The sequence below is a fragment of the Emydura macquarii genome, unplaced genomic scaffold (genome assembly GCF_026122565.2).
Source record: "Emydura macquarii macquarii isolate MOO-44397 ecotype Brisbane River unplaced genomic scaffold, CSIRO-AGI_Emac_v2 contig_312, whole genome shotgun sequence".
Classification (NCBI taxonomy): domain Eukaryota; kingdom Metazoa; phylum Chordata; order Testudines; family Chelidae; genus Emydura; species Emydura macquarii.
This window is the reverse complement of record NW_027130449.1, coordinates 14,023,430-14,041,333: the sequence shown is the minus strand read 5'-3', so window position 1 is coordinate 14,041,333 and position 17,904 is coordinate 14,023,430. Positions and strand designations below refer to the sequence as shown.

Sequence of the window (17,904 nt, the reverse complement as noted above, 5' to 3'; positions counted from 1 at the left end):
GACTCAAGCTCTGATCTGAGTCCAGGGAATCCACCTCTGGTTACTGCTCTGCTCCCAGCACAAATGAACCAGTCTGGCTGGATGCTGGGACCACAGATGTCCCCGCCGGGAACCTGCTGAGGACTTTGTTCACGCTGCTTTTACAGCTGAGCTGGTCCATTACGGTAATGCTCGTTGTGCTTTGTTGTGCAGGCATTCGAGTCCTGGATGGCCCCCTCACAGACAGCATGGAGGCCATTGCTTTCAACAAGCATTATCAGATCAACGACATCTACAGCTGCAGGTGGGCATGGGGCTGCGTGTTGTTGTGGGTGCTAGCCCACGCTTCTGTCCTCCGAGTCCTAGTCTGGGCTTCAGAGTTGGGACCCTGTGGGAAGCACCAGGTGGCTCTCCCCAGGGAGCCTTGACCTGATGTCCCCGGGGGCTGAGCTTTTCCTAAGCCATGTGTCTGTTTCCTTCGGGTGACGGAACGATCCAGACCACAGACACAGCCGCCGGGTGGTGGAGTCTGGGCATTCTCAGCAAGGCCCTGGTCTATGAGGAGGCAGGAGCTGGCTCCCCTTTCTCCAGGCCATGCATAGCTTTTGGAATTCAAAGCTTCTCCTGCCCCAGCATGCCTTGCCAGGAGCCCTGTGCAGCTGAACCGTGCGGAGTTTTGCAGCCAGTCATCTTTCGGGTGCGGTGTGTGTTTTTATTGCTACTAATGGACTCGCCAGCGTTGTTGAAGGGCTGACATGGACCACACTCGGTGCTCCTGGCCTGGCAGTCTCTCTCCGGGCCTGTCCGCTGCAGAGACTAAGTCCATTTCAAATTGCTCCAGTTCCACTGCGCGTAAAAGCAGTTAGAGCTGTGGTGTGGACCCAGTTAAGGTGGCTTACCCTAGTCTTAATCAGCCAGCGTCTGTCCAGACTGGTATAGACTGGCCCTCTGCAACACCCAGCTGTGTGTGAAGGGGAGTTTACAAAGAGAAAACTGGAGAAGAGAGACACCCTGGGTGGGAGGTGAGCTGGGACGCCTGGTGAGAATCTGACCCAGAGCATGGTGTGAACACGAGCGAGGGACCTGAAGTGTTTGTGCTCCCCTCTCAGATGACCGTGGCTGAAAGCTGGTACTCTCTGACGGGTGTTTGGGAGTCTTTGCTCAGCTCTGGCACATAATGGGCAGTAACCTGCCCACTGGTTGGCAGACTGGATAGAGGATGGCCCTGGAGACTGAGCCCCTTCCCCGCCCTAGAGGTTGGGCCTCCCCGGGCAGGGTAGGGCGGCCTGTGGGAAGCTGCTTCTTAACCTGCCTGTGCTGCATCTGTCCTGTGGACAGATAAAGAGCTGCCAGTCGGGCATCTGTTCCCAGCACAACAGTCAGGCGTGAAAACGTGAATGCAAAGCAGCGACCCCAGGTGACTGTGCGGCTGTCTTTTCATGGTGTCTCTCTTCACAGCTGGGGTCCAGACGACGATGGCAAAACGGTGGACGGCCCTCACCAGCTAGGAAAGGTATAAAAGAGCTGAGCCGGCCCCCTCCCTGGGAAATGCTTGTAATTCTCGGTTTGCCTAACGCCCAGAGCAGGAGGGGACTGCCCTGTGGGGCAGAACACCCTTGCTGGACCCCATCACTGCAGTGCCCGGTCACCCTGCTGCAGGGAGAGATGTCGGTGGCTCAGCGGGGCTGCAGGGGACGGGGACTTGAAGTTCCAAGGAAAGGTTCATCTCACTGGGGAAGAAGAGGCTTGAAGGTGGCTGAATAGACTCTCAGCCCCTCGGATACTCCCCAGCTTTTGTACTGGGGAGGGGTTGGGCATCCAAGGAGTGCAGCCTTGGAAAATAAGATATAAATCATATAAAATAAGGGGAAATAAATAAATAAAAAAACAAGGGAATAAATAAGGGCCTCGGGTGAAGTATCCACAACCTGCTGAGTGGGATAAATGGCAGTGGGGTCCGTGTGGCAGTGCAGAGGCGTTTAATATGCCCCTTCCTGGATGGGAAAAGAAGGAGAGGGTGATTTTTGGGTGAACCCACCTGGGGCCTGGACAGGCTGTCCTTCCCTCTCCGCAGAATGACTGTTCTGGCTGCTGCTGGAGTGCAGAGGGAATCTGGCCCCTGGGCAGGCTCTGTGATCCAGGTCCGGTGCTCGTAAAGACATTCTGTCAGGTCTATAAACAGCTTCTTGCAAACAACTGTACGTTAGCGTGGCGGTAGGCTGCGGGTGTCTCTATATTTAGTCACTGCGCGGCAGAGCCTTCCTTCACTGTTACTGAGCAGCGAATGGACCACCCCCAAAAATCCTGGCAAAAGCCAAGATGCTAGATCTGCTGCAGATCAAGGCCTGGCCCATTCCCGGCCCTAGAGCATCATTGAGACGCTGGTGCTCTCGGCTTTCACTGAGAATTTATCACAGCCGTGCTGTGCGCTAGCTCCCCGTCCGTGCGCCTGGGGCCCAGCTGACTTACTCATGTGAGTAAGAGCTACAGGGTCAAGCCCCTAGGTTTTATCCATAGAGTACTTGATGGACTAGGGCCTGGCTACCCCAGGGACGGCCTCTGCACAGGCCTGATCCAAAGCACAGTGAAGTCAAGGAAGATACTTGTGTTGACTTCAGAGGCTTTTGGATCCGAGCCTGTCTGCAAACTCCTGAGAATGCTCTATGGCTGTTATGGGGAAGATGTGCCCTGCACCTTGGGGAAGCTCTTGGGAGGCCGAGGCTGTGCGTGGAGCTGTGGAACTCCTTGCCCCTGGAGACTGGGATGGCCCAGGCATTCCCCTGAAAAAGGAGGCTGCCCAGTGGCCAATGAGCAGAGTCCTTTCTGCAGAACCACCCATAGAAATGCAGCCTAACCAGCAGGAGACTGGAGAATACTGTCCCAATTCCCTGGCAGTGTTCACCCTTTACTACCTATTTGTTGTATTTGGTGCCTAGAGCGATGGGCTTAGCTGGGCAATGCCTCCAGTGGAGTGCGCACCTAGAAATCCAAGAGCACTGCTAGCGTTCAGCTCTCCACTAACACAGGCTGTGATTTCACTCTCTCTGTAGTTCATTCTGCAGCGCTGTGGCTGTGTTTCTGTAGCCACAGGACAGCAGCTGCTCTGCAGCTCGGTGGCAGGGATACAGCTGTGATAAAGCGTATCTCTCAGTCACTTCCTGATAACAAGTGGATTCCGGTTGTGCCTGTTCATTCATTCTTTCCCAGCAGTCATAGGCCGTCCAGGAGGCTGAGACCAGCTCTGGCCTGCCGCTGACCGTTCAGCTGGAGAGACTTACTTTGAACAAGTGAGCTCTCTGGGGGGCTTTTTGAAAGCGTCCTACCCTTGACCCCGCTCAGGAGCGGCCAGGAGAGGCAGATCCCACTGCGGGCAAAGCTTCCCTGCTGCCCGCTTCCATCACACGCGTGCCCTTCCTGTGGGGGATGATACTAGTGAAATACACGCCAAGGTGCTGGGCTGGAAATGTGCTTTCCTGTTGGGGTCAGTGTAGCTGAGCGCTGCCGTAGAAAGAGGAGTCAGAAATGCACGTGGGAGCAGGGGCTTTGCAGAGGAGCAGTAGCTACAAACACAGCTAGGCAGGCTCAGCAGCAGAGCGTCACTGCTTCAGCAAAGCTGATTCCAGCGTGGACTCTGCCAGTGCCCAGAGTGGCTTTCTCTGGAGGCCAAAACATGGTCGGTGTGTGCTTTGTGCCGCCGCTGGCTGCTCGTGTTAAACGATGGGGGCGGGAGAGGAATCCAGTTTAACATCATTATAAAGCACCCAGTCGTCCTGCATCTAGCAGCTGCTTAGCACTTAACACCTCTACAGTACGGTTCATCCAAGGATCTCAAAATGTGTCCAATAGATGCAGCCTCGTGCCACTGCGGCGAGGTAGGAGGAATTATCTTTGCTTCCTAGTTGGGTAAGTTGAGGCACAGAATAGTTATGCCTGGCTTCTGATTACATGGTGAGCTGGGAATTGTAGCCGAAGAATACAGACTCCCAGTTTCCAGCCCTAAGTGCCAGGACCCAGTTTCTTAGCACGTAATGTGCTCGTCAGCGAGATCCATGCAATTAACTTTACTAAGTGCTAGGGTTGCTGCACATGGCTCTGGAAGTGCTGCCACCTCTGGGGTGGAACTCGGGTGCTGCTAATGGATGTTACACTCCCGCTGAAGTGCCAGCTGGGAAAGATAGCCCGTCTTAAATCCCTTACTGTGTAAGACAGCAGAACGTCATTCAGATCAACGTAGTCAACGCACAGAAATGCGGGCATCGGAGTCTGAAAGCTCTTTACAGTAAACTTGGTCAGCTGCGTTCAGACTTGGTGAAAGCAGGTGCAACTCCATTGGCTTCATGGAGTTTCATCCACTTACACCAAGGTTGAATTTGCTGGTGGAAATGCTTTAGAAAAGCTCCTAGTTTCGGCAGGGAAATGGAGAGAGCTGGGCATTTCAGCATTTCCGGCTGCAGTTGTGCCCGTAAGCCTGGATAAGGGACCAACGTGACCTCCCCCTTGAGCAGTAACGTGTTTTCTCTTCCCCAGGCTGCCCTGCAACACGGGGTGATCGCCGGTCGCAAGGGCTTCGGGAGCATTTTTGTAGTGGCCAGCGGCAACGGAGGGCAGCACAATGACAATTGCAACTATGATGGCTACGCCAACTCCATCTACACCGTCACGATCGGTAATCTGCCAGGGCCTGGGCCCGCTAGCCCCACCCCGCTCTTTTTCTTTGCAGATTTGTGATTAGCACGGAGGGTTACTGGCTCAGTTCTGCAGTGTGACCCCCAGGTCAGAGCTCTCTGCACAGGCCACGCAGCTGCAGTGGTGCGACTTCAGGGCCTTGTAACTGAGGGGCTGCTGAAAGCCTCTGACCGCTGCTCGGAGGGAATGCTGGTGCAGATCGGCTGCCAGCCGCCCACGCGCGCCGTGAGCAGAGTGAGATGCCATGGTGGTGAAAACACCCGTGGTCCATCCACTGTTACCTTCTGTGGAGTTGCCCTGACGGAGAGCTTCACAGAAATCAGCTGGGTCCGAATATTTTCCTGGGAGAGCAGCCTCCTGCAATAGATCCGCTGCAGCAGTGCTGCGATGTCTGTCTCAAAAAACAAGGGACTTTCTTCTCTTCCCATTGCATCAAGTCACTTCCTAACACAGCATAAAGACGTTTTCTTTTTTAAGGAAACATCTAATCCGGCTTCACTAGGGCAGAAGTTGTGCGCCATGTAAAAATACGTTTGGGTCTCGTTTCTCTTCCATTCCTTCCAGGAATCCCCCAGGTACTGTCCCTCTCTCTGTTAGAGTTGTTTGCACAGAAAGCAATCAAGCAGCAATCACAAGCCTACCAAACGGCAGCGGTTCTAATAGAAATGGCTGAGCCGTGACCCCAGAATGACTGACTCAGGGTTTTGCCCCAAAGCCCAGGTTCTTGACTGCAACAGCAACCCCGCCTCTGTGATAGACTGGCCTGCAAGGAGCTGAACCATGGGCAATGGGCGTTGGCTGGCACAGCCTGCAGAACTAGTACAATTGCCTAAGGATGCTGGTAACGCCTGCTCTAAGCATCCTATATGGAAACGTCCAGGTTCCCTGCATCCACAGCTTCAGATCCTGCTAGCGTCACCCTCCAAGGCAGATACAGATATTTGGTGGGGGGGGACCTTAACTACGAGTTTTGTCCAAACTGCATAGAAATTCCACATCCTACAGGGCATTTCTGTACGAGCGAGGGGCAGGGGGCAGTGTGAGGCCTGGCTAGCTGTGAAAAGCCCTTTGAGAGCCTTGGGTGACAGAGAAGTGCTTCTTAAAGTGTGTGAGAGAAACAGTCAGACGTCGACCTTACACGCTGTCCTGTCTGATTGCAGCTCTTCCTCAATGCTTCTTGCCTGGATTTAAATGCCTAGTGGCCTGGGGAGGTGAACAAGGATGGTGCGGGTAGGGGAATGACAGGAGCTATAATATTATGGGTTTCCTGGGACACCACATGTTAATTTTGAACAAGTAGCTTTATCCCTTGCCATGAGCCTTTGTTGTCACAGCACATCTGCTGGGTAGGGTTTTCAGTGCTACCCCACACTACCCCGAGAAGCCGCACGTGACAAGAGATGGCGTTGTAAGCACTGGGGCCCGTGAGGTATGCAGATGATGTGGGCTCAGCCAATGAAATGTAATTCTGTGATCGAAGGCTTCCATTTACTGTAGCTACTGTAGGACCAGGAGGGAGAAAATTCACATTACAATCGGTGCTCTCGCTCCAGATGCACAATTAATGAGACGTTCCCAGTATCTTCCTCACTTGCCTTCCTCGCTTTCATTGCAGAATTTCCTTTCGCTCAGTTTTGCTGAGTTACTGAAACTTTCCCCTGTAGGCGTTGGTTGGACTCTGCCCTGCGAGTGAATCAGTGAAGAGGAAGGCAGCCCAGCCCCAGGAATGGCGCATGGGGCTCGATACCAGAAACACCTGCCGGGTTTTGTTGTACAGCCTCTGGCAGGTCACTTCAGCTGCATCTGTTTCCCCAGCTATAAAATGGGAGTAACTTGCCTACATCACACAGATGTCAGGGTTGATGAATGTTTGTGAAGGGCTGATTATTAAGACATCCAAGTAGCCGCCTGTGTTGATGATGATAATGCAGAGAAATGCAGCAAGTCCTCCCCTCCCATGCTCCCAGTGTAAGAGGGCTTTTTTCCCTTCAGTTTCCAAGATATTTCTGTATGCTGGGGAGGGAAAGGGTGTGTTGGGGAACAGATGGTTCTTCAGGAAACTCCAGCTATACTAAGGAGGCTCTGGATAGAAAACATACTGAGCAACATAGCAGACCGGGAGCTCTGCTTCTTGTCATCTGCTGGTATTTCATGATTAAAATGAGGCTTAATATGGTAAATGTCTCTAGAAATGTCTTCCTAGAGGCCAGGCAGGGCACGTGTTTGCTGCCATGCCCTGTTCTGACACGGGAACAGTCTGACTTTGTGGGATGGTATGCACAGCAGCCTGTACTGACGTGGCTGTGCAGAGGAAGTGCAGCACCACCGTCTCGTGCACGCTCGTGTGATTACACAATGCACCAGGGCCTGTGTGCAGAACCAGACACTCCAGGCAGGATGCACAGGAGAGAGCTGTGTTATAGCCTAACGGGCCAATACATAGCTCTGTACCACCGTTAGCTGATTGTAACACCTGGGGTCGGGTGTTCTTCCCATTGTACAGCTGGAGAAACTGAGGCACAGAGAGGGGAAGGAGTTGCCTAAAATCCCAGGCAGTCCCCTGCGGAACTGCGTTGAGAATCCTTGTCTCCAGGTGCTGGCTGTGTGGTGTAAAGGCTACACCAGGCTGCCCTTCAGTAGGTCATGTAATGATGCTGTCTTCCATGGAGACTGATGTGTGGAGTGAAGACCGTCTTGGGAAATGGCGGGGTTTGTAAGCAAGTTGCTGTAACTGACATTTTCTGTGTGCTTTCCAGAAAGGAATTTGTCAGCTGTTAACACTAGACTGTCGTGTGTGTGGCCATGCCCATTAGTGACTGGGGGAACCCAGAAGGGTGGGATAAGCCCATCTTCAGACTGCTGAAGACTGCTCAAAATTGAAAAGTCCTCTGGACTGTCCATCTTGCAAACCAGCTCATCCATCTCCTTCCCCATGCCCTAGTCCCCCAACTTGGCTTCTGGCGGGTTTCCTTCTGTGGTCCAGGGTGCTGGCCCTTCAGGAGCCGCTCTGCTACTAACAGTGGAGTTCAGATGCTCAGCTGCAAACACCCAGTATCAGCCTGGCCCCCGGCCTTCACAGGAGGGGAGGGGGAAACAGGAGGAGTGACATGGCCGTGGACTAACTGGTCTGAACAGCGGGTGTCTGTGAGCTGTTCAGAACCTGCTGCAGGGGAACTCTGATAGACGTTACCCAGAGAAGGACCCCCCACTGATCAGACTGACGCTTGGCCAGGACTAAGGGCAGAACGCCCAAGCGTGTCTCCATTTCCTTGGCAGGGTCACAAAGCAGATAAGACTTCATAGCCAGCATTCTGCTCTTCAGGGAAACTTCCCCGTAAAGGCCGGCGTGCACTGAAATGCAAGGAGGGTCAGTGCTTTGATGTGACTCGGTCTCTGCTGGAAATGGGGGAGCTCCACAGCCTGGCACTTGCTTTGAGTGAAAAATCCAGCCCCTGTCCCACGTTTCCTGTGAACTGAGCAGCTGGCATGCTTAGTGAGAGAGGGCGCCGCGCAGCCCCTGGCCCTGACGTGTTCTCCTTCGCTTTTCCCCAGGTGCGGTGGATGAGGAGGGGAACAGGCCGTTCTACGCGGAGGAGTGTGCCTCCATGCTGGCCGTGACTTTCAGCGGTGGGGATAAGATGATGAGGAGCATTGTGAGTAATGCATAAGGCATCTTCTCTGCCCCCCCCCCTTCCCAGCCTGGCTTTGAGCTGCTGGAGAGCTGTCTGAGCCCTCGGTCTGCTCTCAGCGAGAGTGATCTTAGCCTGGAGGAGCTGTGAGAGCAGGGCCACGAGCACTTGTCTCGTCTCCTTCCCCGGCTGGGCACGCTTAACTCCGGGTTTTGGGAACCAAATCACCAGCTCCCCCGCAGAGCTCCAGTGGCGCTGTGACCGTTTCCACCAGCTCAGGACTGGGCCCCAGTATGTTCCTAGTTTTGGACCAGAGCATCCTTGCGTCTTGCCAGCAACAAGTGCATGTCCTCTGTCCTGTGCGTCCATCACAAAGGAAGGCGAGCGTCTGCTTCCGTGCCTGCAGATCCGGGCAGAGTCACTTGTGGTTCAGAGCTGGGGAAGGCTGGCTTTTGACAACACTGGCAGGAACACTTGCGTCTCGCTCGGATTCAGCTGGGCGACAGCCACTGAAATCGCTGCAGTTACTGCCAGAGCTCTCGCAGCGTTTTACTGTTGGCATAGATTTATGTCAGTGCTCAGTGGGCCAAGTCAAACTGCAGTGGGATAGGTGCTTGCCTCTCCTCCGCGTGGGCTGAGCGTGAAATACTGGCAGAGAGAGGCCCTCTTCTTTAACCACCTCCAGCTGTGCCCGCTCCATGACCGCTTGGAAGCAGATTTCCTCCTCCTTTCAGTATTTCTGGGCCCTGTTCTAATGAGCCTTGCGTTTCCTCTCAGTTGTCTGTCTGGAGGGCCAGAGCTCAGCGGAACTTGTGCCTGAACCAAATTCCTGGGGAAAGACTCAGCTGACGTGTAGCAGTAACACATCCCCTTCCACTTCTTCTCTCTTTAGACTAAGCTCTTGAGGAGAAGGACTGTGTCCTGCACATGGACAGTGGCACGTTGCAGGAGCTACCAGTACACAGATGATTGCTGGCCTACCAGTTGGCCATGTGGGCCTGTTTGCATGTGGCACATGGAGGAAGTTTTGTACCTCCAACCATTTCGTCTTAGCAGCCAGGTCCCAAAGTGCACCCTGCATTGCACATGGCCTCTTCTATCCCAGCAGAGCTGCGTCCGTGCAGTGGGACACCCCCTCCTGCCTTCTGTGCTGTGTGAGCTGTCGGAAGAACAGCTTCCCAGGGACCAGCTGGGATGGTTTAGCTGAGGTTAGTCCCGCTTTGAGCAGGGGGTTGGACTAGATACCTCCTGAGGTCCCTTCCAGCCCTCCTCTGCTATGATTCTATGAATTAGGGACTCTGCTGCACTTTTCATCCGGGAGTGTAGTTGTAGTTTTCATTTGTAATGTCCAGATTCCTCCAAGTCTGAGGTCTGGGAGCTAATTTTAAAAAGTCTGACATTCCCCTTCTCCTTAAAGAATGGCCTCATGTGATGATAAAACAGGCGCTACTCTTTCATCCAAGAGTCTTAATCGGATGCCTTGCAGAGCCCAGGAATTACACATGATGGAGATCCGTCCTCTCTTTTTACAGTAACACGAGCACTACTCCAGCAAACCTGTCTCTGTTATACAGCGCGTATTAAATATACACACTCCCTTCAACCGAGAATATTCTCTCCTCTTTGTGCCTTTTAATTGTATTGGAGTTCATGGTTTTTCAGACTATAAACGTTCTACCGTTCCCGTTAATGGGAAGAATTTAATATGGTCTTTGGCACGAATTGCATCCCTGACGGATGTTTGTGGTGCTTGGGTATTTTTGTGTAGAACATACAGTATCTTAGTGCGAATCGCAGCTGTTGGCAGCTCACTATAAAAGTCAACAAAGGAAGCGCAGCTCTGGCAATGGACAGAGCAGTTATATTCCACTGAGAGTGGAGAGGGACAAATGTTTGTGCCAGGTTGCCCTGGACTCTGACCATAACCAAGTTTTAATTAGCTGATTTCATGGCATGCAGAAGGACACGATGCACCATTTGGAGACTTCTCAAGTGACTTTTCTAAGGCTTTCTTGTTTACTTGCATCTTATCTAAGACGCTAGCTCTTACAAAGACCAAATTTTGTTCAATTACCCAGTGTCAAGCCAGAATAAATCTATTGCCTTTAGTGGAGCTAGTCCAGAATTACACTGCTGTATCCAAAAAAGCAGAACTGAGCCCTGTAGTTTTATTTTCTACCGAGCTACGATTGTTTTACCTCTCTTCTGACCAATCGTTGCATTTAGGTCAGTAGGGGCTTGTCCACACCGGAAAATTAATCCAAATTAACTAAAGGTGTGACTGGAAAGGGGATTAGTTAAACTGCATTGAATGCCTGTGTGGATGTTCTTATTCAGAATTAAAGTGACCTTAATTCGGTTCATCTTAATTCACGTCCAGAGTGAATAACAGCCCTCAGTGCACCAATCTCTGCAGCCTGGGCCTGTCTCTTACTTTGTCTTTTAAAAAGAAATCGCATCCTTAACAGGGGCAGCATTAACGCTACCCAAGCTTCTGTGCAGGGCACATGGGTAAGGCCGCGGTGGCACCCAGCCAGAAACCTCCACTACCCTCACTAACCTGAACCCTCTGAGTGCTTTACCGCCAGCCCCCAGAGCGCTGACTCCTAGCCCCACTGAGCCCAGCTCCATTGCTCACTGCCTCTGGGATGTTTTGGCAGCTCCCTCACCGCTCAGGGCTGAGGGTAAGGCAGTGGACATCTGTAAAGTGGTCCCTGCGACAGAGGATGACGTGGAAGTGCAATATCCCGCTGTTCGAAGTTTGATTGGCTAATTGGCAGCGGGTCTCTTGAGGGTGAGCCCTGCGGCAGCCAGACCCTGTGTCCTGGCCATTCCTGCACAGATCAGACTTCTCCTGAGCCAGTCGGCCCTTTCTTCTCCCCACCCCCAGAGCCACTGTGCATGGCTTAGCAACCTGGTTGTGCTGGTGTCCAGACACCCAGTTGCTGCTTTTCTGCTTAAACCAGGGTTTGACGATGAACTCCCAGGGAAACGTTTCCAGACTTCCTAATTACTAAATCCTGGCCCTTTCTGTTGTTGTTCCATTTCTGGCCGCGAGTGAGAAGGACAAACCTTCTGGCTGCTTGGCCTGCCTGGCTGCATCTTGGCATGGGCTCAGCAACCACAAAGAACAAAGAAGCCCACATGTGCTGTGCATCCCACAGTCGTCTGGAGAGGAGGACGGGTTGCTGGTGCCTTCCCGTGGCCGTTCCAGGGGAGACGAACAGATTACACCCCAGCCTGCGTGGCGCTAATAGTGAATCAGACAGCCGCGTGTGCAAAAATAGCCACTCCTTTTGGGTGCCCAAAAAGAGAACTTTGGGGCCTGGCATTAGAGGTCTGAGTCATTTCAGGGTCTCAGCTGGGCACCCAGTTGTTCTAAATTGGGCCCCCCAAATGACTGGACACTCATGAAAATTCTGGCCCTTGTCCATTGAGGAGACAGGCACAAGCTGCAGTGATGGGCGTGTCGGGGAAGGAGAGCAATGGATTTACTCTGAAGGGAAGCCCTACGGAGCCCTTTGGCTGTTGTTGAACTCTCCTCCCTCCCAGTGTTAGCATGGGGTCAGGAGTCAGGGATCCTGCCTTCCAAGCCCAGCTCTGGAGCCGAATCAGCATACCCAAGTCCGGTCGCCTCCCTCTACCTGGTCCCACATTTGAAATGGGGATAGGATTTGCCCATCTTGGCCAAGTACTGTTAGATTCTCAGAAGCAGCCACTATCCAAGTACAAAATATCAGCACCAAAAGCCAGAGCATGCCTGTGAAATGGGAAGTGATTCCAAACAACAGTGTCTGAAGCCATCCTCTGTGTGTGCGTCCGTGTCCATCCCCTTTAAATAGCTCCGTTCCTGCAGGAGGGCCGCTGCATTGTTTAGACATGGTGCTGAGCTCCTGGGACGAGATGCCCAGCGGGTTGTGTGCCTGGTGCATGTGGCAGTGTTACAGCCTGAGCAGGGTTTCATGCTCTGATTCCCCCGCTGCCGTTCCTTTGTACAGCCGCACACCACTTCTCCCCACGCACACGCTGTCCGATCACGGTCACGCTTCTGATCGCCCTGGGGGGAAGAAATGGAGCTTTTAGGCTGGAATGCATGGCTGGGCTGGTTACCTGAGAGGGAAGGAGAAATATGCTACTGGCAGCATGAAACATGCTCGGTAATCGCTGTAGCATTTAATCAGCAGGGATCAAAGCTAACCCCTTCAGCACCCTCCAGGAGGAAGGCGACGCTAGCCCGAGGATGGAGCGCTGATGTCATGCCGTCTCTGCACAAAGCACCTCTCACCCGTCAGACTGGGCGCCTGGACCGCGCGTCACAGAAGTCCAGTCTGGAGGCAGAAGAGGGCTGGAAAGTTGCACAAGGGCTTTGTGTGCGCGCCACGTGGTGGGCAGATGTGGGACGGGGCTCATCTCCCCAGCTGTTCCATGAGCAGCTGACCTGCGTTGTGAGCAGGGTAACAGACCATGGGTGTTCTCTCTCCATTGGGGTCCAGATACGATTGCTATGTTTCTGCCAGTGACCCCGCCAAGCTGACCGTATCTGGGCTCCAGCCAGCCCTCCGGCAGGCCCCAGGCTCCGAACTGGCCCCACAGGGTCAGACATGATGGAAATACACAGTTGGTGCCACCCACACATTGCAGGCCCCGTAATCCATCGCTTCTCACTGTGGGGAGGGGAGACACAGGAACCTATGCCTCCCCCTGAGAGCGCCCCCAGGACAGATGCTAGCCTGGAGCCCTTGTCTGTGTGCGCGGTGGGTTGACTTTCAGGTAAGCACCCCAAACTGTGTCTGCTCCTTCGAATTCCTGGGCTGGACATCTGGCTGCTTACGGGGTTAGGCCGTTTCCCTGGCTGGGCCTCGGGGGAGCGTTGAGATGAATCGTCGTCTGAAAAACCACCCAGTGACCGTGTGTTGGCCCTCGGTGCTTGGCTGAGGGTCAGCTGGAGTTTTCAGCAAAGGGTCAGGAGCGTTCACTGGTCCCAGGCTGTACCCAGGTGTTACAAGCGAGGCGTGGTCTCCCCCGGCTGCCCCAGGAAAGCTGGTGTTTTGACACGACCGGCGAGCGAGCGGTGCACGTGTGGGCGACCCCTGCTCACGCAGACTCACTGGTGCGCGCAGTGGCTCACTCGCCCTCAGAGCACGAGCCCTTTGAAGGCTGCACCTGACAGGAGGCGTCTCTCTGACTCTTTCAAGGTGACGACAGACTGGAATCTGAAGAAAGGCACCGGATGCACCGCGGGCCACACAGGGACGTCAGCCGCAGCCCCCCTCGCAGCCGGCATGATTGCCTTGATGCTGCAAGTGCGGCCGTGTCTCACCTGGCGAGATGTCCAGCACATCATTGTCTTCACAGCCACCCAGGTGAGAACGTAGCTTCTTGGAGGAGAGGTCTCCCCTCCTTCCAGCGGTGCAGAATCTCCCACCCCGCTGCTTTCTCTCCCTGGCCCCTCTCAGCGAATGCTCCAGTGTGTGCTGGGTGGGTCTGGAGAGGCTCCTGCATCCTTGTGTATCTGTGAGCTTGCCCCCTATCAACCTCTCCTTTGCCTTGACCCGAACGGCTGGATTTTCTCACCGAGAATGTGCCTGAGGCAGACGGTATTTTCTGTGGTCACAGTGATAAACGGGGCGTTTGGTCCCTGCATTCCTGAACCTGCCAGTTTGCAAACATTCAAAGGTCTCCCTGCTGAGCCTGCACGTGGCTAATGCAGGAGCCGGGATGCTGGGATAGAGCCCATCTTGGGTGGAGGGGGTCGAGACGATATATGCACTGGTGTTTTTGCAATGGCACCTAAAGTGTTTCACAGGGTGAAAGCGGAAGGGTCTGATATGTCTGTGGCCATGTCTTATTCAGCCAAGGAATCCGAAGTCTTGGAGACAGAAACAGGGGGAAAGAGCTGCTTTTGCAAATGTTGAGTCCTTACTTTTGGCTCAGTTCATACTGAGGTACAACCCCCACTGCCCTCAGCGGGAGGCTGACTGCAGAGGAAGGGGTAGATAGCGAATCTGCATGAGGCGTCAGGGTTTGGCCGGCAGACAGGTTTCTATTGTACTCGCTGTGTCCGTCCTGCAGTTCACGTTACGCAGGGAGATAAAACTTGCTTTGGCGCAGGGCAACTTTTTCCCCCCTTGGAGCCCCTCGCTGCCAAAGCACTAAGCCCCAGTAAGTAACGGGACCAGATATGATCTGCCCCAGCTCTTGCTGATTTAAATGACTGTATTTATGTCTTTGAACTCAGCCTTTTGACTTTCCACGGGCTGCGATCTGGGCCGGGAGGGAGGAAAGGACCAGCTGGGATATTTCAGAGCCCAGGCATTTCTGTCCTTTGCACTGTTTGTTTTTCTTTGGACGACTCAGGAATCCTGGCTACGCTGGGACTCGTTTTAAACGAAGGCAAGCAGGGCCGGCGTTGGCTTTGTTGCTGTTACAATTCACATCAGCAAAGTCTGCTGGCTAGGCCGATGCAGCCCCCTGTCTTCCGACTCCAGGCTCCCCTGGTTTCTGGAGGGGCGCTTAGGTCTGCGTTGCCAAGGCAGGGCCCAGAGGGATGTGTGCAGCGAGGTGAGGCGGGGGCTTCCCCAGATCCCCAACTCCTTGCAACACCTGGGTCTGTGCAGAGCTGGGCATGAGCTCCTCCTGCAAGAGGCAGCTGTGGGCCCCGGCCGAGTCATTGCCGCTGATGTGGCTGTCTTGTTCCTTTTCAGTATGAAGATCGTCGCACCAACTGGGACACTAACCAGGCGGGCTTCAGCCACAGCCACGAGCACGGCTTTGGCTTGCTCAACGCCTGGAGGCTTGTCAATGCTGCCAAGGTAACTCCCTGCTGCTGTCATCAGGCTAGTCCGACGGGCAACTCCACGGGCTCCCCCGGACACGTGCTGCAGGCAGAGGCCTGCGGCAGCCCCTTCAGGGGCGAATCCAGCCAGGCAACAGCTTCTTCCCCCTCTCCTCTCGTCTTGGCCTGGCCTCGGGCTTTCCATAGTGCCCGTCACGGGGGGAGCTAATCGTCGCCCGACTGGTGGGGCTGCTGTGCGCACGTCTGGTCACGAAAGGAAAAGGCAGTCAGGAAACCTGGCCTCTACTTCTGGCTCTGCTACTGACTTTGGGCAAGTCACGTCCCTCTCCGTGCCTCAGTTTCTCCCACTGCCCCATGTGGTACGGTGTCTGAATGAAAAGCCCCATCAGAAAACTCAGCATTTTTGCTGGCAAATGGCAGTAACGGGGAGGAAAGTGCCTGTGTGGAAGTGGCCTCTGCTCACTAGGCAGCTCTGCTCCCTGTGCGTGCACACACAGCGAGAGCTGATCATTCTGAGACAGTCAGAGTTGGCTCTTCATGCCGACTGACGTGACCTTCTCATAAACAAACTAGGGAAATGTAGCCCAGAAAACCTCCTCTAACGTGGGTGCACAACTGGCTGAAAACCCTACCCAAGTGTAGTTTTCAATGGTTCACAGTCAAGCTGGAAGGACCTGTCAAGTGGGGTCCCTCAGGGATCTATCCTGGGTCTGGTTCTATTCCATGTCTTCATCAATGATTTGGATAAAGGCATAGAGAGCACACTTCCAAAGTGTGGCAGATGATACCAGGCTGGGAGGGGGTGCAAGTGCTTTGGAGGACAGGGTTAGAATTCCAGATGATCTTGGCAAACTGGAGAACTGGTCTGAAATAAATGGGATGAAATTCAATAAAGACAAATGCAAAGTGTTACTCGTAGGGAGGAATAATCAACTGCACAAACCCGAAATGGGCAATGACTGCCTAGGAACTAGTGCTGCAGAAAAGCGTCTGGAGGTCCTAGTGGATCACAAACTCAATGAGCGTCAGCAGTGTCACGCTGCTGCAAAAAAACCTGTTCAATTCTGGGCTGTATTAGCAGGGGTGTGTAAACACGACACGAGAGGTAATTCTTTCACTCTCCTCAGCACTGAGGAGGCCTCAACTGGAGTACTGTGTCCAGTTCTGGACACCACACTGTGGGAAAGATGTGGAGAAAGTCCAGAGGAGAGCAACAAAATGAGTAAAGGTCTAGGAAACATGAGCTGCAAGGCTAGCTTGAAAACACTGGGTTTGTTTTGTCTGGAGAAGAAACGACTGAGGTGTGGGGCATGGGAACAGGCTGCAAAGACAAAGGGTCGTTATGAAGAGGAGAGTGATCAATTGTGCTCATCCGCTGAGGACAGGACAAGACGCAATGGGCTTAAACTGCAGCCAGGGCGGTTTAGGTTGGACATCAGGAAAAACTTCCTCTCCGGGTAGTTGAGCACGGCAACAAATGCCCTGGGGAGGTTGCGGAATCTCTGTCAGTGGAAGTTTAGACAAACACCTGTCAGGGATGGTCTAGATAATATTTAGTCCTGCATCAATGCAGGGGGCTGGACTGAACAACCTATGGAGGTCCCTCCGAGTCCTACATTTCTAGGATTTCAGTGCGTTTTACTCTCATTGGCCCTGCAGAGCTGGCCCAGCCAGGGAGATGGAGCTGGATTCTTGTCTGGCTCGTGTTTTAGCAACAGAATTATTTGCTCAGGTCCAGTACAGCGTATGTGATGGTTGAGAAGAAAAGCACCCAGCTTGACACTCAGATCCCAGTGGGAAACAGCAGCACTAGCACTTTAAGAAAATAAAATAATAAAAAAAGACTGGCAGAAAAATGTGAACAGGGAGACACAGGGAACACAGACCCCTCGCACACAGACGTGCTTGTTCAGAGCGGGGCTGCACTTTAAATTCCTGCTCTGCTGAGCCTTGGCCAAATCCGCCTCTTGCAGTGACTCCAAAGACCAATTGCATAGAGGACAAGGATTGTGGCCTTCCTTTTAGGGTAAGTGAGACGCTGAATTTGGGGTCAAACCGCAAGGACTCCGCTGCACCTCCTCACTATACAGCTGCTTGGGGGATGAAGTCATGGTCCTTAGGCAAGGCGTGCAAACCTGGCCCTCGGCTGCTGCTCCTCCAGAGGTCTATATATAGCCACAGGCATGAGGCTTGTTTATGGAAGCTGACAGATCTGATCCATGGCTCTGGGGAGTTTGCTGGCAGTGTGTGCTGCGTGTGTAGCAGCTTCTCTTTGGGCACATGGCATGACGCCCCCAAACTGCAGGGGGACCCGGTGTTCTCTGACGGCAGCTGCAGATCTCCGAGTCGCAGGACTGGATGGTTTTTGTGTGCTCCCGTGGAAGGGGGTGGGGGGCTTAGAGCAGGGGGCCGGGTTTTGTTCCCAGCTCCGGCACTAACTCAGTGTGAGACCTTGGGCAAAGCCCTCCACCTCTGTCTCCCCATCAGTAACGTGAGCGGTAGGTCGTCCAAAAACAAGGCAGCTCAGCCTGCCCACCCGGGGTGGGGGCACCAGGCGTCTGCCCTTTGCCAGGATCACACCATCCCCGGCAGTACCTTACGAAGTGGGTTTTCTCATGAGTGTTCTCAGGCTGGTCTCTGGCCCTGGTAAGTGCTGCCGGAGTCGAGGGCTGGGACTCCAGGACCCCGGATGCCTTTGTTAATGGTCAGGCTGCTTCCGTGACTCAGCAAGAGCAAATTTCATTTCCCCTGGGAACTCCATCGCAGCCAAAGCACCTGCTTTTCTCTGCCGTTCCTGCTGATTCCCCTCTTCTC

The 17,904-nt window shown here is 53.8% G+C and overlaps 1 protein-coding gene across 1 annotated transcript in view; it reads left to right on the top strand.

Annotated features, from left to right (window-relative positions):
- PCSK7 (proprotein convertase subtilisin/kexin type 7) overlaps positions 1-17,904 on the top strand; it is a 40,989-nt gene that overhangs the window by 10,351 nt on the left and 12,734 nt on the right. The window contains exons 5-10 of the mRNA XM_067566104.1: positions 193-283; positions 1,438-1,492; positions 4,507-4,645; positions 8,218-8,318; positions 13,490-13,657; positions 14,999-15,106. Coding sequence (XP_067422205.1) covers positions 193-283; positions 1,438-1,492; positions 4,507-4,645; positions 8,218-8,318; positions 13,490-13,657; positions 14,999-15,106 — 662 coding nt within the window. The remainder of the gene's footprint in view (positions 1-192; positions 284-1,437; positions 1,493-4,506; positions 4,646-8,217; positions 8,319-13,489; positions 13,658-14,998; positions 15,107-17,904) is intronic.